Source organism: Polypterus senegalus, chromosome 11 (genome assembly GCF_016835505.1).
Source record: "Polypterus senegalus isolate Bchr_013 chromosome 11, ASM1683550v1, whole genome shotgun sequence".
NCBI classification, from domain to species: domain Eukaryota; kingdom Metazoa; phylum Chordata; class Cladistia; order Polypteriformes; family Polypteridae; genus Polypterus; species Polypterus senegalus.
The window spans coordinates 23,889,317-23,911,525 of NC_053164.1; the positions used below are offsets into that span (position 1 = coordinate 23,889,317).

The 22,209-nt window shown below is 43.1% G+C and overlaps 1 protein-coding gene across 1 annotated transcript in view; it reads right to left on the reverse strand.

The window, feature by feature from the left end:
- Positions 1–22,209, reverse strand: part of LOC120538740 (latent-transforming growth factor beta-binding protein 1-like) — a 616,227-nt gene that overhangs the window by 388,993 nt on the left and 205,025 nt on the right. The window contains exon 3 of the mRNA XM_039768171.1: positions 18,500–18,773. Coding sequence (XP_039624105.1) covers positions 18,500–18,773 — 274 coding nt within the window. The remainder of the gene's footprint in view (positions 1–18,499; positions 18,774–22,209) is intronic.

Genomic DNA, 22,209 nt, shown 5'->3' on the forward strand with positions numbered 1-22,209 from the left:
TGCGAAGACAGAATCACCGCCAGGGGGCGCCCGGACGTGGTTGGAGGGCAGCACTTCCGCCACACCAGAAAGTGATGCCAGAAGAAATTCCAGGGACACCCGTAGTGCTTCCGGGTGCTCAATTGACACTTCCGCCACACCAGTAAGTGAAGTCAAATGGAGCACCTGGAGCCCATCCAGGACAGTATGAAAGGGGTCACCTCCCTCCAGAAGGGGAGCCAGAGTTGGGAGGAAGGAGACGAAGCTTGTGAGGAGGGGAGTGGAAGTCATTGTGAAGAGAGGCTGTTGGCATTTTGGTATTGTTTGCTTAATAAAAGTGTGCATTTTGGACATTCTGGTGTCTGTCTGTCTGTGTTCGGGGGCATGCTTTTCACAATAGATAGATAGATAGATAGATAGATAGATAGATAGATAGATAGATAGATAGATAGATAGATAGATAGATAGATAGATAGATAGATAGATAGATGTGAAAGGCGCTATATGATAGATCCCAGTTTTGTTTCTTAACACACTTCTGCTGAGTAATTCATTGTCTGTAAGTCCACCGTGTTGTTGTGAGGATGTCCACCGTGTTGTTGAGAGGATGTGCAGTGTTGTTCATAATGACACTCAGATTTTTTTTTCATTCCCTCCTTTGCTGCAACCTCCAGGGCGTCCACAGTGCATCCCATAACTGAGCCTGCTTTTTTAGAAGGCTTGTTGATTCGGTCGACCTCTCTTAAAGTGATGTTATCAGCCCAGCACACCAAATCGCTCTCACCATCACAGAGTTGTAGAACATGCAAAGGACGTCTCTTCTCATATCAGAGGGACGCAGTCTCCTAAAGATAAAGAACCATGCGCTACACGTTCCTATGTGGTTTGTCTTTGTTACAAAAGCAGTCCACCCTCTAAGTGATGTGGACCCCTAAGCACTTGTCGTAATGCACCACCTATATATCCCTTCCCTGAATAGTCATTGGGGTGATAAAAATGATAAAATGACTAAGTAAAAAGGAGATTTGCTAACAAATAAAATTCATTAGATGATTGCGGCCCAGCCAATTAATTGCAACCTCTTCTGCTGCCAAGACTCAAAAGTCTCACATGGCCATCAGACATGTCAGCTCTGAGCTCCACTCTTAATAATCTCTGGCAGGAAGTGGCCTTTCTGCTTTGGCTATAAAGAGTTTTCACCCCCTTGGAAACTTTTACAATTTTTTAATACAACAATACCAACACTGTGTTTTTTTAACAGCCCAAATTCACACAATGGATATCTCAATCGGTTTTAACAGGCCCCTTTTTTGACAACCCCTCAGCTTTGACACTCAAGAAAAAACTCCAAAAAAACATTTGTAATGAAAGCAAACGGAACACATTTCGGGAAGAGCAATGCAGAGAAAGACCCCCTTTCTGGTGGGTGGGACGTACAATGGGTGTCAACATGGGGTAAACACAGCACAAGAGCAGAATACAAGTAATCTTCTTCACAGAGTTAGATGGCCAGTCTCTCATGGACACCTCAGAAGTACAACACAGCAGTGCAAATGACTTTGTTCCTGCACAGCGAGCATCACCAAGTGCAGGTGCAAAATGCAAGAATAGATGATACCACTCACTAAATACAGAACTATCACATATAAGGATACAGATTTGTTAAAATACATCAAAAATAAAGTAGACACTAATTAACATAAATGAAAAACAAAACACCATCTGTCCATCAGCTAGTAATTAAAAAAACAGTCAGACAAGTCAGACCCAGTCAGAGTCCTGGAGACCTCAGCCAACTAGTGGAGACCTCCATTGTATTTACGTTTAGATTTATTTGCTTAAGATGATGTCACATTCCGCAACTTCTAGTCGTGGAGTATGTCAGATCTGCCAAGCGTAGTTGCTGATTGTGCCGCCAGAACAAATTAGTTTAAACAAATGAAAATCAATTGACATGTATAACTTATTGACTGAGTGCCGACCTTCCAGCACTGTCTTGTTTGCCCCTTTTTGTGCCCGCCCATGTATGCTGCCTGACAGAGCTGGCACTGTACGAACGGTTAACAGTTCCAGTAAATTCAGCCAATGACTCTGCCGTTTCATCCTTTTTCATCTTCTGCACGTGCACATAAAACACAAGACATCAGGATAGACGATCTATGGAAGTCCCTCTAGTGGCCAGGGCATATTACTGCAGCCCCAATCTATATTTTGTTTAGAAAAATTTGTCTGGATCAGAAAGGAACACAAAGAAATGTTTATGTTGTGCACTTCGGCAGCATCTGCACTGTTTCCACCATGTACAGCACAATATGATGCCCAGAAACAACCCTGGGTGACACATTTTTTTATTTTTTTAATAATACAGACCTACAACTCACCTGGGGCCTCGTGTATAAACGGTGCGTATGCACAGAAATGTTGCGTAAGAACTTTTCCACGTTCAAATCGCAATGTATAAAACCTACACTTGGCGTAAAGCCACGCACTTTTCCACGGTACCTCATGCCTTGTCGTACGCAAGTTCTCTGCTCGGTTTTGCAGACTGGCGGCACCCAGCGTCAAAGCAGTGCTACTGTTCCTGTGTGATTACTCATTATTTTTCTGACACGGCTTTATAAATACACAGAAACTAACCGCATATTGTTTATTAGTGTAATGCATCTGATTGTAATTAACTTATGACAATTAACAATATAATGGTCCAGGGAATAGACATAGTATTCCAAATACCATAACTGCTTTAGCGTTGTTACTCTCACTGCACCTTCTTCTTCTTTCAGCTGCTCCCGTTAGGAGTTGCCACAGCGGATCATCTTTTTCCATATTACTCTCACTGCACCACTCGGAGTATTTATATCACTGTATCTAAGTATAAATCACAGCAGCAGCTGATCGAAAAGAGAATTATCAGTATACAGCTTCAAGGACACGCTGCCTCAGCCACAGCAAAATGTTTCAAAGCCTTTCCTGTACGGACCTCGCGGTTCAGAAACAGTTTCATCCCAAGAACTTTAAACGCACTTAATCAATTGCTCCTTGTAGAATTGTCTGTACTTATAAGTACAATCACCCCAATGTAAACTTGCACTATAGTTATAATATCGCGCAACCTGAGCCACTTTATAAAGCACGTATTTACATATGATGACGATATCATTTTTAAGATGAAATGCAGCAAAATATGTTTATTAAATTATACACATAAAACTTTAACTTCATTTAAATAATCTATATTCTTCACTGGGACTGTCGTTAAGGATAGAATAATTAAACATGTACTACGAAGATATTTCAGTGTTCCTTAAATGTTTTGAAGAATCGGCGCTAAGCTTACAGATGGCTTAACTTCTATTACAGAGCTGATTGTGTGGCGATCGGTTACTTGGAGAAAGAAAAGCAAGGATTGCAGGGGCAGCCACGCCAATATATACTGAATATAAAACAGAAAGAGAAAATAACGACACAGCTAAAAACGCAGCGACACATTTCGACAAAAGTTAAATGCTTGTGTCATGAGCACAAGGCGGCTTTGCAGTATCCGCAAACGGACATTGGCGGGCGAAGGAGCCACCGATTCTTCCTCTGCCCAGTGCCACCACAAGCCTAGAGCTGCCCCTGAGTACTGGTGCAATAAATTATTTCATCGTAGGTCGCACACAATCACTGCGCTGTGAAACACATGTTTAATAATGTGCTTTAACTCCTATCATCATGAAAATGATATCACGTATACATCTCAGTATTTTAGTTATTCAGAGAGCTGTAATATCATGAATATAATGGACTCTGTGTCCAGTTGGAGGAAGAGAGCCGGTTTAAGAAGCAAGTAGTGATTCACACACATAGAGCACATATGAGTAGAAGATCAAATACAAAACAAAGCATTTAACGTGCTACTTTAATTACGATGTGATTTGAGAAACTGGTTAATTAAACGATTTTAAGATGAAGTTTATGATGTTCTACTTTAATGACAAAATAAACTACGTGATTAAAGTGGAAATGTCGAGATTGAAGTTGACATTTCGTGCTTTTTCCCCCCTGTGGTACCCTAATAATCTTTCATATGACACTCAGACAGTGGTCTACAACTCGGCTTTTCACGGCGACTTTGATATGTAACTTCTTTTTTATTTCCGGCACTGTGTGATTTTGTGAACGTGAGCTTTCAAGTTTCTCCAACACGCTATGCCACTCGATCAACTTCCTATTGTTGATTATACCACAGTTTATTTGAACAAATAGTATGTTTTTCCTTTGCCTCCACTTGGTATTCGCTGAAATTCTTATATTTTCCCCCGTGCTTTTCCCATTGTCTTTTCACAGAAGGCTGAGCTTAAGGGCGATTTATATTGATTTGCATATTCAAAGAGGCGTAATTCTGGGAGGAGTTGGGGCATTACATAAAGCGCGTGCACGAGCGTTAGTTTTCATGCTGATCGGGATTTATGTAGCAGAAGAACGTCGAAGTTGGAGTACGCACAGATTCCTGCATCTGGATTTTTCTGTGCGTAAGTACAATTCGGCTTTTGTGCTTACGCCATGTTATAGTGCGAGTTCTACGCACGGCGTTATACATGAGGCCCCTGGTCATCACTGGGGTAGCCAATTGGTTTTAGAAGTTTCATCAGTGGTCCAATGGAGATCACCTGTGACCTGTGTGCCATATAACAATAAAATGTGAAAACTTTTTAGAGGGGGTGAAGATCGACCACTAATAGTGAAATTGGTTGGGAGGAGAAGCAGCAGCCACAAGGAGGCATACAGGAAGGAGCAAGAGACTCCGTGGTCTACATTAAACTTTATAAAAATGACAAATAATGAAACAAGGGAAACGAAGGAGTGTAAGGGCCTGGAAGGCTTGAAGGACAGGACATTGCTATGAGCAGAGCATTCCCCTGTACACTAGATGGCAGCATCTCGTCTGGTGAACCCCAGTGTTAGGATTTGTGGTCCCATATGGCTGCTCTGCCAGGGTTTGTGGGGGGCTGCCCCTTGGCTGTCGGATATTGACTGCACAAGAACCGGTGTGGTCCTGCCCGGCCCAGAGGTGTGTCCCAGAGGCAACTGACTGAGCACCAGAGGTACTCCAAAGTCAGGTGTTAACTGAATGACCTACACTTAGCCCAGGGAGTCGGGAGAGAAGTCAGGCAAAGCTCACCTGGGAGAAGTGGAGGAGTAAAGGGAAAGAAAAGAAAGGAAAAAGTAAAGAATAATTTTTTACTTCTGAAAGGAGAACTGGCCATTAAATGAGCATTGTAATGAGGTATTTGTTTAATAAAGGACTTTATTTCAACCTCTTTGTAGTATTCATGCCAAAGCCTTTGGCTCCAGTGCTCCTCCTAGTGGCTCACAAGAGAAACTTCTATTCAATCTTTAAAATCGAACTGAACAGACGACCAGAAGTTTGAAAGATACGTGTACTGGGGAGCGGCCAAAAAAACAAAAAGAGTTGGAAGACTAAACAGGAAACCACAGGGTCAGCACAAGTACTTCCCAGCACGCAGGATGCTAGGAGGAAATAAAACCTGTCATCTCACTGCCCACCAAAATTATTTTGTCTGGTTCAATTTTTGTTTTTTTACATCACCATTAAGCACAATGCCTGCCTTATCCAAAGAGCCTTTTCCGCATACAGGTCATAGGGTGACTCATAGAGGTCTCAGTGGGAAGCCATTCGACTCCTAGCAGCCATTCATTTACTGGCCTAATCAGCTCCTTCCTAGAATATAAAAGACTAACGGGGCTGTCATTTCTTAAAACCTTGACGACATTAAAAGTACAATTAGGGCACTTTAATATTACACAGAAAGCTACACACAGCACAGTTGTCTGCTTCTGTCACCGGAAAGTTTTGCAAAGTGGTTTTAGTGGGGCTCTTCCAAAAAAAGAGAAATCATTAGGGGATGTTTAGGAAGCCATTTGAAAGGACGGTAGTCAGTACTGGTCTGGAGAGGCAATTGGAATTCAATAGTGTGACCTGTAGGGGGCGTTGCAGCAAACAGACACAACTCTCAGTTTAAATAAAAAGTTGATTATTAAAAGTACCTTTCAATGCAGACTTCTTGTTAAACACACAACATGATAAAGTCGTCTTCTCTCTCCTCTTCTCCACTCCTCCTTGACAAGCTTGTCCGTCCTCCACTCCTGACTCCAACTTGTCTGCATGAAGCAAAGTGTCTCCTTTTATCTGAGACCCGAGAGTACTTCTGGTGCCAGGGAATTGCACATTGGAAGTACTTATGGGTCAGATGGAAGTGGACATTGTACATCTCTGCAGAGTCTCCTGGTGGCACCCAAAAAACCCAACATGGCTGCATTCTAGGGCTCCAATTCCCAGTGTGCTCTGTGGATAACCTGCAGTGTATCAAAGTCCAGGAATTCCGCCTCCTAGTGGATGAAAATACTCTGTGGCGGACGGCCAAGACCCATTTGACACTACGTCCCCCAGAACACTTGTTGGCAGCCTCCCTGGGTTGCATCAGGGCGACAATTGAGTTATACTGGAGCTCATTCCTGTTGGGCTCCATGGCCACCGCCAGGGGGAGCTGCACGTCATCCTCAGCCTGTCTGGGCAGCAGTGCAGCCATACCTGGAAGTGCAGCCACACTTTTGTGTGCTTTATGGGACTGTGCTGTGCCTGTGGGACATTGGAAAGATGTGCCCCACAGGTGAAGAAAAATTTGTCTTCGTTGTAAGTCTGTATCGGGTCAGGTGCCTATATAGCGTCTTTCACAACTTCGATGTTGTTGTTTCCCCCAGTCCTTCCACTATATTCACCTCCGGCCACGTAAGAGTCCCTGTTTCATCCTGGCTGGAACGCCAGCCCATGTGTGCCAACCATTACAACTGTAAACCTCTACCTTTCCTGTGCACTGTGATCATTCCCACGTATTAGTTGTGTCATGGATTCAAAGGGTCTAAATTGTTCTGTATTCCTGTATTAGTAGTCCACTGTCAAGATGCTTCAAACTTTTAAACTATCTCCACTGACCTTCCCTCTACCACCGACTTCCTGGAAACCTGAAGCACATTCACACATACAGGAAATTCACAAATTATTCAGACTTATTCACTTCCTGCACACTTTAACTGTGTTAAAATTGATACATTTGGCATTTTAATGACAAAGTGAAAATATGTTTTTTTTAAAAATATTAGCAAATTCATTAAAAAATCACAAATTGAAATCTCTCCTTCATGTAAGTATTCAGACCCTTTGCAGTGGCTCTCCAAATTGCGATCAGGTGCATCGTGTTTGCCTTGAGAGGTTTCTAGAACTCGCTTGGAGTCCACTAACTGAACTGATAGGATCTCATTCAGAAAGGCTCACACACCTGTGTATATGAGGTCCCACAATTCACACTGCATATTAGGACAAAAACAAAGCCATGAAGTCCAAGGACCTCTCTGTAGACCTCCATGATCAGGCAGGGTGTCTGAATTGTTTGATTTGTAATTTTAAACTGCAGAGATGAGGGGTAAATCAAGGAAAAATATGTCCTTGTCCCAGGCATTATGGAGGGCACTATACATATACAATAAGTCCACGTGTACCTTTCTAAATGATGTCCAATCAATTGAATTTGCCACTGATGGTCTCCTTTCAAGTTCTAGACACATCTCAAGGAGAATTAAAGCAAACAGGATACACCTCACCACAATTTGCAGTGTCTCTGGCTGTACTTATATGGCGCATCCAAAGCCCAGACTTAAACTTCAAAGAACATCTGTGGTGAGAACCAAAGATGACAGCTTACAAACACTTCATATCCAGTCTAATGGAGCTTGGGAGGATCTGGCCTATTTGAAATCTGTAGAGGTAGACATGTCTGCCATGCTATTGAACCTGAGAGGCAAATGACATTTAATCATGATCAGAAACATAGATAGATAGATAGATAGATAGATAGATAGATAGATAGATAGATAGATAGATAGATAGATAGATAGATAGATAGATAGATAGATCTTTTTGCATTCCAAGCGGGACATTTGCCTTTTACAGAAGCACATTAAATAAATAAATACTTAAATAGATAAATACATATTGTGAACGCTGGCCCCGGCACAGACAGACGGACAACATTTTTGCACCCAACACACTGTTTATTCACACTATTTACATAAATATAAAAGTCACATGCACTCACACAACCCCAGTGCCCCTGGCACTGAATCCCCCAAAGTCCAGGGCCCACAGTCTGTGTCTTGCTTCCTAGCCGCCTCCTGTCCTCTCTCCAGCTCCGTCAACACTGCCTCCCGACTTCCACCGCTGACTGGAGGGAGGCGGCCCCTTTTATGGGGAGCCGGATGGGCTCCAGCTGCTTCCCAGCACTTAACGGTGGCCACACCCCTGTGTGGCGGAAGTGCCGGCTGCGCACCCGGAAGCCGTCCGTGTCTCCCCGGTCGTCTTCCCCCCGGTACTTCCTGGTGTGGCGGAAGTGCCGGGCTCCCGGGACAATTAGGCACTGGGGCGCCGCCTGGCGGTGGCCACGGGTCCCTACAGGGCTGGGCTTCAAAGCCCCCTACCCGAGGCCCCCTGCATAACCAGGATGGACGCCCCCACTCAGTCTGGAGGAGGCACACGCCCTCCTCTGGTCCTCTAAGGCGTCCCGGCCGGGCTCCAGCCCCGGCCGAGGACCACACGGGATAAACCGGCATCGGGGCGCCGCCTGGCGGTGACCACGGGCCCCTACAGGGTAGGGCTTCCGTGCCCTCAACCCGTGGCTCCCAACAGAACCAGGACGGATGGCCCCTCGCGGTCTGGAGGAGGCACAAGCCCTCCTCACGTCCTCCTGGGCGTCCCGGCCGGGCTCCAGCCCCGGACGGGGACCACAATATACATACAGTACATACATGCATACATACATACACACCCATGTTCCTTGACACAATTCTGCTAAATAGTTTGTTGGCTGAAAGTCCTCAGTGTAAGTGTTTCAGAGAGAGGATGTGCAGCGTTGTTCATTATGGCACTCAGTTTTGTTTTAATCCTCTCCTTTGCTATGACCTCTAGTAGGTTTCTTAACTGATCCTGCCCTTTTAATTAGCTTTCTTAATTTGGTGGGCTTCTCTTGAAGTGATGTTACCAGCCTAGCACATCATAGTGTAGATAATCAGAGAGTTATAGAACATCTGAAGGATGTCACTGCCCACATTAAAAGAACATGGTCTCATAAAGAAGAAGAGCCTGTTCTTCCCCTTCTTCTTCAGGTCCTCTGTGTTCCAAGACCAGTCCCACCTCTCATTAGCGTGGACCTCCAAGTACTTGTATGAAGGGACCAGCTCTACATCCACTCCTAGTATAGTGATAGTGGTCAATATACAGTTCCTTTGTGTTACTGATGTTAAGTTGCAGAAAATTCTTCCTACATGAACAAACACTGTTCTCCCCCGACTCATCTCCTCTGTCTTACCCTTCTTGTCAATACACCCCAGAATCACCTGTGAATTTCTGCAAGTGACATGACCTGGTGCTATATTTGTAGTTGTAGGTGTACTGAGTGAAGAGAAAAGGAGACAGGGCTGTCCTTGTGGTTCTCCAGTGTTGCTCACACAGTTCTTGCATCTCACAAATTGCAGTCCAGCCGACAGATAGTCCATTATCCAGGACACCATAGGCTTATCCGCCTGCATATCTCTATGCAGGGATGGCTGGATGGTACTAAAGGCACATATTTATTTATTTACTTACTTATTTACCTAATTATATATTTATTTATTTAAAGAGCTTCTGTAAAAAAAGTCAAATTCCCCCTGGGGACAAATAAAGTTTTATCCATCTAAAACATATGCTAGGTGAGGGTGGCTGCCCACTCCGACGCTGGCACCTAATGCCTTTCCCCGATCTGACAGCGCAGAAGACAGTCATTTCAAAGCCATGAAGAGAGCCCCATAGGACTCCTCAAATGGAGTTGGCAGTGTTTAAAGGCTGCTCTACCAGCCAATGAAGGTCTACAGCATTATGACTGCAAATGTACAATTATTAATCATTAGAGCAGTCCATATTTAAACTGTATATTCTTTGACTTTTCCAGTGCTATAAACACCATTCTGCCTCATTGACTGGGGAAAAAGCACAAGGCTTTGAATCTTGATGTCCCCACAGACTCTTGGATCATAGATTACCTGAGCAGCAGTCAGCAGTTTGGGAGGCTGATGGACTGTGTGTCAGAAATGGTGATGTACCTATATAACACTGGTGCACCTCATGGAACTGTCCGGACCCCTTCCTGTGTACCCTCTACACAACAGACTTCTATTACAATACCCGCGCTTGCCATCTACTGTACAGACATTTTCAGATGACATGTCTATCATAGGCTGATTTAACAATGGAGATGAGTCACAGTACAGGAAGGCTGTGAAAAATTAGTTTTCATTAAAGGTGGCATCCTATGACAGTGCCACATTTAAAGTCACTGAGCTCTTCAATGTGACTCATTTTACTGCCAATGGAGGTTGCTTGGCTATGTGTTTGATTTTGTAAGCAATGGAAATGGCTGACATATCTGAACTCAATAATTCGATGGGGTGTCCACATACTTTTGATTCTGGATTCACTATGTAAAGACAAAATATAAACTGTAGTCAGATAGTCATGTCATTGGACTGTAATGCACAAAATGACTTGCTCACTATGTGTGCCTGAGTGAGTTACTAAAGCTGTGAGGATTGGAGCTGCGGACATATGAAGACTACTGTACTGTGTGCAAGGAGAGCCCCCTAGTGTCTATATTGCTGAACTGTATACTGCTTTATTGCACATTTAATCCATGGCCTCAGAGCTGCTCACTTCACTTGCCTGATCACTAAATACAGAAATATGGAAACACCTTGGCATGGTTTTGAGTAGATATCGCAGTCAATTGGTTTTGTCACTGAATTTTAAAGCACAATGTTGTTTGTTAAGTCTGCATCTCTTACTCACTTTGTCCCCCCAAGTAGGTCATTTAAACTATTCGGACTCTGACTTTGAAAATATAGAAATAATAGTGCAATGTGAAATCAGTGTGCCTCCAGCAGCAATGGTAATGCATTCTGATCATCATTATTGTCTAATGTTTAATTCTCTGACTCAATGTGTATCCTTTATCAAATCAGAAGAGAGACAGACTTGTGGGGCCAGATGTGATTCTTGGAACAGGAATACACATGTGGGGACAACTCGCTAAAATCCATGGCTGATAAGGCTATGCTTGTTGGGAAATGGAGATAAAAATGTAGCAAAAATGGGCCTGAGGCCTCCAAAATGATCTTCCAGGCCAGCCTAGAAGAGGTTTACTTCAGGCCAGTTTGTCCCAGAAATCTGCCGGCTGGCTTCCAGCATAGTAGGCCTCAAATATGGGCAGCTGAGTTAGAAAGTTCAAAAATACTACAAAAGTCCCAGAAAATACAGAAATGCATGACAACACAGAAAAACCATAAAAACAATCTTTATAAAGGAAAATATTGATAGCAAAAAACAGAAAAAAATTTGAACCAAAATGCTCAAAAGAGCAAAAAGGATTTTCCTACACAGGCAATCCAAGGTAAACAATACGAATACAAAATCAGTCAGTCAGTCGTTAACCAACCCGCTATATCTTAATACAGGGTCATGGGGGTCTGCTGGAGCCAATCCCAGCCAGAAAAGGGTGCAAGGCAGGTACAAACCCCAGGCAGGGCACACACACACACACACCAAGCACACGCTAGGGACAATTTTAGGACATGCATGTCTCTGGACTGTGGGAGGAAGCCAGAGCACCCGGAGGAAACGGGGAGAACAAACTGGTGGACCCGGGAAGCGAACCCAGGTCTCCTTACTGCGAGGCAGCAGTGCTACCCAATATGCCACTGTGTCGCCCTGAATACAAAATCCAGTAACAAATGCAAAAATCCACAACCAGAAAATAAAAGAAAACAAGGCCTACAAATTCTCCAAACAACAACTCCCAATGATCCACTGGCTGGATCTGTTGCTGTGGTCACATGTTCTCGGCCAGACGGTAAATCAGAGGTGTCGAGTCAGAAATACCGCATGAACGCTCGATGAGCTCGGAACCACATCTCAGCCAATTCAAACAGTAAAGTACCTCAGTTGTGTGAGTTGTGATGTAACCCTGAGCAGACACCTTGGTCAGTTGCTTAAAATAAAAAACATAACCTAGTGTAACAAAGTGCTAATATGCGCCCGGCCTGACACAGATTCACACTGGAGGCACACGCATAAAATAAATAAACTTTTTATTTTCTTCACCTGTGGGGCACGTCTTCCCTGTAATCCCCACAGGCACAACACAGTCCTAAAAGCACCAAGTACACCACACACTTCTTCTCCTGTACCACCACTCCTCCCAGGCAACCTAATCCTCCTCCACCTGACTCTGGTCACTGTGTGGTGGTTGCTGGCCCCTTTTATAGCCCACCCGGAAGTGCTCCAGGTGCTTGATCACCTGTTTCCGGTTGCACTCCCAGGTGGGGCTGAAGATTCATCCAGCTGGGCACAGGGACCCATGCAGCACCCCCTGGCAGCCACCCCAGATCCCAACAGGGCTGTGGAGAACTCCATCTCCCATGGAGCCCTGCAGGAAGCTGAGGCACTACCGTCAGTTAGGGAGGCTGCCACTAAGCGTCCATGGGGAGGTATTGAGCAGCCCATGGTTGCTACCCCGGAACATATGTCAAAGGGGCGTCCTGGCCGGGCATGGGACCCAGCCATCTAAAACACCTTTTTTTTTTTTCTTTGCTCAAAATGCATTTTGTGCGAAGTGATACATATTCAATACATTTATTTTGCTCTTTATTTCCGTGAAAAATGTCATTTATCCTTAATTGCTTTTCTTGTTTTTAGATCACATAACAAATCAACAGGGACCCTGCATTTTTCCAAATAGTCCGACCAGAAACCCATACTGAAGTGGGAAGGTGAGACATCAGAACCTGGAGCCCCAAACAGTCAGTCTGACAGCATGCAAACTCATTTCTGCGTTTCAAGGTGGTCTCCAGGTAAAGGTGGAGGGAGGAGCCAACAACAGTCATGTCAGGGTTAAAAAAATACATCAAAGTATGAAAAATACAAATTCAAAAATTACAATAAAACATAAAATACACAGAAATACAGATCCATACATATTAATGCCTGCAGGGGTTCTTTCAAGAAACTAGGCTCTAATTCTTCCAGTGTGTGCACTGCAAACATTTGGGGTGCAACCGAAAACACAAGTGAATCAGTATCTTGATGGCTAGCAAAATTAACATTTGTCAAGGCATCATAATAGTAATACTATAGTGACATTTCAAGATGGATGCCTTTAGACAAATGTTTGATTAAATATTGTGGTGCATATGCAGTATATTCTGGTGAGGCATAAATGGCATTTACTATTAAACAGTAAATCTGGAGGAATACTCTGCCCAAGCTTTTTTATGTGTTGCTTATCCCATGTTAGTAGTGATCGCTGAAAAATACTTTTAATCTTGCGTTTTCATAACAAACGCATCTATGGAGACTAACGATGGACAAAATGAACGAGAAAGGGACATACTCAAATGCGACCACACATTTAAACATTTAGACATCCAACTCGATAACAACTTAATCACTGGCTAACATTGCACTTCATGTGATATCCATATTGTGAAGTACACTAAGATTAAAAGTTAAAGAAAAGCGAGTGAAAGGAAAAGAATAGGCCTCGTACTTTTGCATATCCGAGTTGCTTCAACAAACACAAGGTCAATTCAGGTGCACAGTTGCACAGACTACCACTAAATAATCCCAACGTACTATAAATATAAATGTAATGACATTAGACAGGTTTGCAATTCAAATGCTTAATCATATCTAAATGTGATGATCTGGGGCAGCTCTACACTGCCTGGTCACTTCCGGGTGCCTCTTGAGCCTGGAAAAACTGATAACGTACCGTGAGGATGAGCCAGGTAAATGAGGACACACACAGTAAAGCAAGGGGTTGGTGCAAAATGAATTAGTGCTTTTATTTAAAATAACGTACAAAGTGTCCAAATGGTGCTGTGTATCAATAAATAATCCATAAAATCCAGGGTAACTTGGAGGATAATAACAGTTACTCAATTTCAGGCAAAAACATATTGTTCCTCCTCTTCCAGCTTGGCTCATCCTTTACCACAATTCTCCCCAACTCACCACAGCGGGTCTTCCAACTGCCCTGAACAACGACAGCTATGACCACATCTCCCAACTTCTATCCTGACTGCCTTGACTGGCATCCTCCAGGACATGCACAGACAGACCACTGTCAACCCACACTGTATGCCACCGTGACGCTACCTGGGGACACCTGGAAGGTTCATTCACCACTTATGCTCCTACACTGATCAACGGGGACACCCCATGGAGTGCCATTCACTTCGCTTCACTTGTGGGGTCCAGTCATTCTGTCTCTCCTCTCTCACGTGCTGAAGTTGCTGTGGCTGTCTGGTTTACTCCTAACAGTTCACCTCTCCAGCTATCCTGTTCTTTTTTATTCTTCTCATCCAATTGTCTTGGCTCTGAGGCTAGCAATTGGAAGGTTGCCGGTTCAAATCCTGTAAACACCAGAAATGACTCTATTCTGATGGGCCCTTGAGCATGCCCTTAACCTGCAATTGCTTTGTCCTGTGTATGATGTCAACCTGTACCCAGCACTGCAAGCAGGTCCTCCAACTTGCAGGACAAACCCGGGTGGTTGGTGGCAGGATTGCTGAGGTGTCATTTTTTGCGCAGTTGCACTCGGGTCTCAATCCGGGTGGTCTGTCGTGTGGTGGATGTGGCAACGTGCTGTAATCAGCACATACTCCCAACCTCCTCTGCTGTGCAGGCTTCCCTTTCTAACCCCGACTGGCTGCAGGTGCAGTCCTCCACCTTTTCTGAGGTGTGAATGAATCACTTGACTGACCCACTCACATTTACATGTGAATGTGCGATCAGCCAGTCACCCTAACCCACCTCAGAGCAGCACATCCATGTACACACGTGCACCTCTATACTCCAGGATTCACAATTATATATTTAAAATCACAAATTACCACATACATCTTATCACACTGAGTGTGTTCGATTTTTGTTCACAAGAACATTTGCCTAAAGTGGTTTGTTTAATAATATTTTTAATAAAAATCCATGTTTGGAAGCCTACAACTAGATGACTAGTCATGTGGATTAAGCAGGGCTAGTAACATGAGATTTGTTCATGGTGTCACACACGCGCGAATAGGGGACAGTCAAAGGGTTCGGTTGAGAGTGAAACCACAAGAAACAGGGATCTGGAACGTGGTATGAATGCCCTTCTCTCCTTTACGCCCACAGGAAAACACCGGAATAGAAAGACGTTACCTCAAAAACCACTCCAATTTCCAAAGAATTTAAACGTCTGTCCCACCCCATGGTCTCCACTCGATAACTTCAGTTCCATCCCTCTGTTCCTGATGTCATCTCCGGCCTCCTGGATTCCCATCACTTCCACTATTTCATTTCCTCCCTGTCATTAACTTCTCTATAAAAGCTCTGAGCAACTATGATTGAACTCTCGGTTGTCTATTGTTATTATTTGCCTGTTATTGACTTTGTTGCCATGAACTGCACTCTATGGATCCCCAACTCTATACATGTCTCCTACGTCATGAAAACACACAAAAAAAAAGTGAGAAAAAATCAATGTTTTAGAAAATCTAGGTGAATCTTAACTTATTTTTCTTTTAGGAGAATGGGATGGATGCGCTTCTCGGGCTGAATGGCAAGTTCTTAACAATAATAATAAAAATACATTTTATTTATTTATAGACGCCTATCTAAGCACTCAAAGGCACTGAACAATAGATAAAACACACATTATAAGTAAAACTAAAAATACAAAATTTAAAATCAGACAGAACAATTGTAATCAAAGAGAAAAATCAGTCTTAAACAGATGAGTTTTAAGTTTAGATTTGAAAAGTGACAATGAATCAATATTTCTAAGCTCGGATGGTATTGGAGTTCCAGAGATGGGGAGCTTTGCTCCGCATGGTGGTAAGACGGACAAAGGGGACAGTTGAGGGAATGTGCAAAAGAGACTTAAAACATGGAGGAGGATTGTACATAGCCTCGAATGATAACAGGAGAATTTTGAAGTCAATGCAGAACTTGACTGCAAGCCAGTGAAGCTGCTGCAAGACGGGAGTGATATGGTGAATAGAGGGGGTTCTAGTAATGATGTGGGCAGCTGAATTCTGGACCAGTTGAAGCTTATAAAGATATTTGTGAGAAAGACCAAAAAAAAGGGAATTGCAAAAATCCAGACGAGAAGTGACAAGGCTATGAACAAGAATAGGAGTGGTGTGGGGAGTGAGGGAGGGTCGAATACGATTAATGTTACGCAGGAGGAAATATGCAGACTGGGAGATGTTATTGATGTGGGACTGAAAGGATAAAGTACTGTGAAAGATGACACCCAGACTCTTAACCTGTGGGGAACAGAGGAATTATCAATAAACAAAGGAAAAATGATCAGTTTTGGATAAAGTTGATTTTGTACCAAAGAGGAGAACCTCAGTTTTGTCACTATTCTTGTCACAGTTGTTCTTATGTTCTTAATTGTGACTTGGCCCATGTCTTCAGATCAGCGCTAACCATGCCCACTTTTTTGGCAGGATACATTTTAGTAAATTAAGTCAATTAAAGAGGTTAAAATTCCAAAAACTTGAACATCTGGTTAGTGGTGGACCAGGCATGTCAACAGATTCATCTGCACATATCAGGAGGCATACAATGTGGCACGTTGGCTAAAAGGTGGGATCTGAAACACTAAATGTGTAGGTTCAATTCCCACCTCTTACCCACTGTGTGACTTTGAGCAGGTAACATGACCAATCTTCTTTTCTGTTATCCCTGGAACCAGTACTGGATGAGAGCTTCACTGTTGAAAGGCCGACTCATCAATATAAAAGGTTGATCTCTTTCAAATTCTCAAGGCTTAACATGTGCTATTCATTTGGACATCACGTAACTGTGTAACATGATTAATAATGTAATCTTGTGATGGTGTATGCTGGGAAGTGAGGCTAACACAATCTGCGCCAGTTTATACTTTATGGCCAGGATTGTCTCCAACAGGTATAGCCGTATTTTTATGCCAGCAGAGTAAACTCTGACACCTGAAAGACAGAGGTGAGATTCAGCCAAAACCCACTGGCAATACTTTAATTTAGATACTGCAAACTTGTCATGGATTTCATTATGAGGAGGACAATGACAGACACACAACATGGCATCCAATGGACAAAGGACTCCCGACTCACAGATCTTAATTTCGCTGATGACATAGTTTATTGGCCGTAAGTAAACCTGCACTACAAGCTATGACCACAAACCTCGAACGTGAAGCAGAAGAGTTGGATTAATTATCAGCTCAGACAAGTCTAAGGTCATGGAGGATAATCGTAAATCAAATTACCATCTGGCACCATGTAATAGACGAGATTGACAAATTCACATATCTTGACAGTTTCATATCAAATGATGGGGACATGGAAACGGACATGAAATGTCCGACATTTCCACCACGTCTGGTCATCTTCATCTGCATTACAAATTCAACCGCACGCCATGATTGTCATCCCAACTGCCACATACGGCAGCCAAACTTGTAGAATGTGAAACTGATTGCTCTTAAGCTCAATGCTTTTCAGCAGAAGTACCTCAGATGAATACTTGGTATCTTATATAGAGTGAACGTTACAAATGACAAATGAGGTGCTGAAGGGCCTGAGGTCACTGGAAGATATCATTACACAACACAGGGTGCGCTTCACCGGACACATACTACGTCTTCTGACTGGATGCATTTCAAAGTTCGCCATATGCTGAACACCACCAAAGAGGACACAAATACCAGGCAGGCCACTTACCACTTGGAGATCAACTTTTTTCAGGAACCTAAAAATTGTCAACCGTTGGATGTAGCTGATCGAGTACTTTGGAGAGCATTTACTGCCTGATGCGTCAAGAAGTGTGGGAAGACCTAAGCTAAGCTAAAACTGCAGAAATGCATTCGTTACTCATTTACTCTTATGTAACAAGATCTTAACAAAGGCTTATTTGAGTCTTCATAACACTTAAAAAGCATCTGTTAAGTGTTTATTCTTCTCTGTAATGTGACCTAATAACAGAACATCACTTTGGAGTGCTCTGAGGCGGCATAACTGAGACACATTTCTCCTGATATTAAATATTTAGACTTGTGAACCCTTCATCTTAACAAGTAATTTGACCATCATGTCAATATGTCACACTGCACAGACATGAAGGCCCACTGATTACTTAAAGGTATTTTGAAGACAAGAACAAGTCTTTGTTAAGGTCTTGTTACATCAGAGTAAGTGAGTAATAGATGCATTCTTGCAGTCCGTAAACTAACGTGTTACCAAACTCATTTCCTTTTACTAACTTTTACTTGCCTAATTCAGCAACATGGATGGAGGAATCCCTCAGCGGATATGGAGCAGTGATCAAAGGGAAGGCAAAACTTACGTCAGAGGCTGCCAGCGCACTGTCGCCAACTTCTTTTCACTCCCAGGCGTCTTCCTTTTCACTTGGTCAGTCATCTCTGTCCCTGCGTTCTTCAACTGAACAGCATTTGGCACTGAACCGATGATGGGATTGGTGGGCTGTGCATGGGGGGTCGTGACAGGAGCAGCTGTGGTAATGGCTCGATCACACCGGGAGCCTTCGAAGCCAGGCTTGCAGACACACTTCTGAGGTTGTTTGCAGGTGCCTCCATTTAAACAACGTGGGGTACACTGAGCTGTGAGGAGAGGAATCAGGTGAGAAGAGAGGGTAAGGCTTCAAGTAACCAAGACAGCAATGTCATCACACTTACTGTATATATACAAATGGTGAAAGGGACTAAACAAATATCTCAAAAACAAAGAAAATTACTTTTTATTTTCTGCTTCTTCTTCTTCTTCTTATAATAATAATAATAATAATAATAATAATAATAATAATAATAATAATAATAATGGGCGACACGGTGGCAGTGGTAGTGCTGCTGCCTCGCAGTTAGGAGAGCAGGGTTCACTTCCCGGGTCCTCCATGCGTGGAGTTTGCATGGTTTCCTCCCAGAATCCAAAAACATGCAGGTTAGGTGCATTGTCAATTCTAAATTGTGGTTGGTGTGTGTGTGTCCTTCACCAGCCCATAGTTTCTTTCCTGCCTTGCACCCTGTGTTGGCTGGGATTGGCTCCAGCAGACACCCATGACCCTGTAGTTAGAATATAATGGATGGATAATAATAATTCTTTACATTTGTATAGCACTCAAAGCTCTTCAGTGAGTGGGGAGCCACTTCAACCACTACTAGTGTGCAGCATCTACCTGGATGATGTGACGGCAGCCATTTTTGTGTCAGTACTCTCACCACACATTAGCAGTTAGGTGGAGAAGTGGTGAGAGACGGTTACCCAATTAGAGACAGGGAATGATTAGAGGCCTAGAATGACTAGGTAAAGGTCGACAATTTAGCCTGGAAATCGGGATACACCTCACACTTTACGAAGGATGCCCTGGGATCTTTTATGACCAGAGAGAGTCAGGACCTCAGTTTTTTTTTTGTCTCATCTGAAGGATGGTACCATTTTTACGGCACAGTGTCCTCTTCACTTCATTGGGGCTTAGGGATCAACACACAGACCACAGGGTAAGCGCCTTCTGTTGGCCTCACCAACACCTCTTCCAGCAGCAACCCAATCATCCAAGATGATCTGTTCTGAAGTGCAGGCAGTATGGCTATTACATGCATGAATACGGGACTCAAAACAGGTTGAGTATGCCTAATCTGAAATGGATTTTGGTATCCAGTGGTTCCTGCGGTTCACAAGCACAATCTGTTCGTGAACCAATTTGTTCGTAGCCCAAAGCAATTTTTCCCTTAAGAATACAGTAATCCCTCCTCGATCGCGGGGGTTGCGTTCCAGAACCCCCCGCGATAGATGAAAATGCGCGAAGTAGAAACCATATGTTTGTATAGTTATTTTTATATATTTTAAGCCCTTATAAACTCTCCCACACTGTTAACATTATTAGAGCCCTCTAGACATGAAATAACACCCTTTAGTCAAAAGTTTAAACTGTGCTCCATGACAAGACATTTGACAGTTCTTTCTCACAATTAAAAGAATGCAAATATATTTTTTGTTCAAAGGGTGTCTGCATCAGGAGAAGAGAATTTAAGAGAGAGCGCGAGCGCTCGCAAAGAAAAGCAAACAATCAAAAAATCAATACGTGTCCTTTTAAGTTTGCCGAAGCACCGAATAAAGCGGCATTTTTCGGAGGAGCGTCAGTATCTTCTAAGCAAACAACCTCTGTGCAAACAGCCCCTCTCATCTCCTCCGTCAGGCGCAGAGAACGTCAGAGAGAGAGAGAGAGAGCGAGATTAAAGCAACAATCAAAAAATCAATACGTGTGCTTTTGTGCTTTTAAATATGCCGAGCACCGCAATAAAGCGGCATTTTTTAGAGGAGCCGTCAGTATTTTTTAAGCAAACAGCTTCTGTGCAAACAGCACCTCTGCTCACACCCCCTCCGTCAGGCGCAGAGAATGTCAGAGAAAGACCGAGAAAAGCAAACAATCCACTCGGGGAAGCACATCGTATATCATTGAGGATTTTTTGTTAATATGTAATACATGCTCTGATTGGGTAGCTTCAAAGCCATCTGCCAATAGCGTCCCTTGTATGAAATCAACAGGGCAAACAAACTGAGGAAACATTTACCATAAATTAAAAGACCCATTGTCCGCAGAAATCCGTGAACCAGCGAAAAATTCGTGATATATATTTAGATATGATTACATTTAAAATCCGCGATAGAGTGAAGCCGCGAAAGTCGAAGCGCGATATAGTGATGGATTACTGTATATTGAGGTGTAATTAATTGGTTTCCCAAGCACACCTAGCACCTTTTTTTTCATTATGTTTTGTTTTCTTATAGTACAAAATGTAAAAAAAAAGACATTACAGTATTAAAAAGCCTTAATAATACGAAAATAAAAATTTGCAATATCCGACACACGAACACCATGTTCATGATTTTCAAAGATTTCTTCCTTCACTTGTATGGTGATTTTCCTAACCACCTTCTTCTCCTTTTCAACACCATTATCGCTTCTCACTTTCTTAGGAGCCATGCTGAAATAGCAACAGGAGCTACCGTAACAAAGAACACAACACATGTACAGCAAGAACTAGCACACATCTGACCGCGACCGAAGACTGGGAGACAGTGGACAGGATGTTCGGCTAGCGGGACACTCTTGCGTCTCCGGGATTTTGTTTATAAACCAAAATGTGTTTGTTAACCACGGCATTTTTTTTATGAAATTTTTGACCGTGAACCAATTTGTTCGTGAACAGTGGCGTTCATGAACCGCAGGTATGGCAAGATATCTTGGGGACACCTTTGATCAAGTAGGGAAATGCAGTCAAACCAGCTACATAATGATTCACGTGTATAATAGTTCATATCACTGAGCTGTTATTATAATAAGTGTTGACGTGACAAACATGTTACACCTCAAAAGTGATGCATATGTTGTACAGGCTGTATTTTGCCATTACGGGTTACTGAGTGTATACTGATGGATAAAAATGGTGAATTTATCCAATTAAAATGAAATCTACTGCACAGTTTGCAGAAGGTGAGGGGTCTGCAAACTGACTGAATCCACTGTATATGGTTTTTTAAATAGCATGGATTATAAAAGATTCAATAAAAACAAACAGGTGAGCTTTATTCAACATAACGTGGTCTTTCTACAGCAGTCCACAATGTAAGATGTAAAAGACTAGTTACCCAGAGGAATTAAAAATCAGAAAAGAGATCTCCTTTGTATCTTTTTGGTTTCTCCTAGACAACAATGACATCCATCCATTTTCCAACCCGCGGAATCCGAACACAGGGTCACTGGGGTCTGCTGGAGCCAATCCCAGCCAACACAGGGCACAAGGCAGGAACCAATCCCGGGCAGGGTGCCAACCCACCGCAGGACACACACAAACACACCCACACACCAAGCACACACTAGGGCCAATTTAGAATCGCCAATCCACAATGAGATCAGAAAGAAATAAAATGGAGGCACCTTCTACTGCCTCATGCTTCACAGGTTTTTCTCCTGAAATTAAGTACCCCAGTATATGCAATGTGTGCTCAGTAGTATATGGTGAAATGTGGAGGATGTTG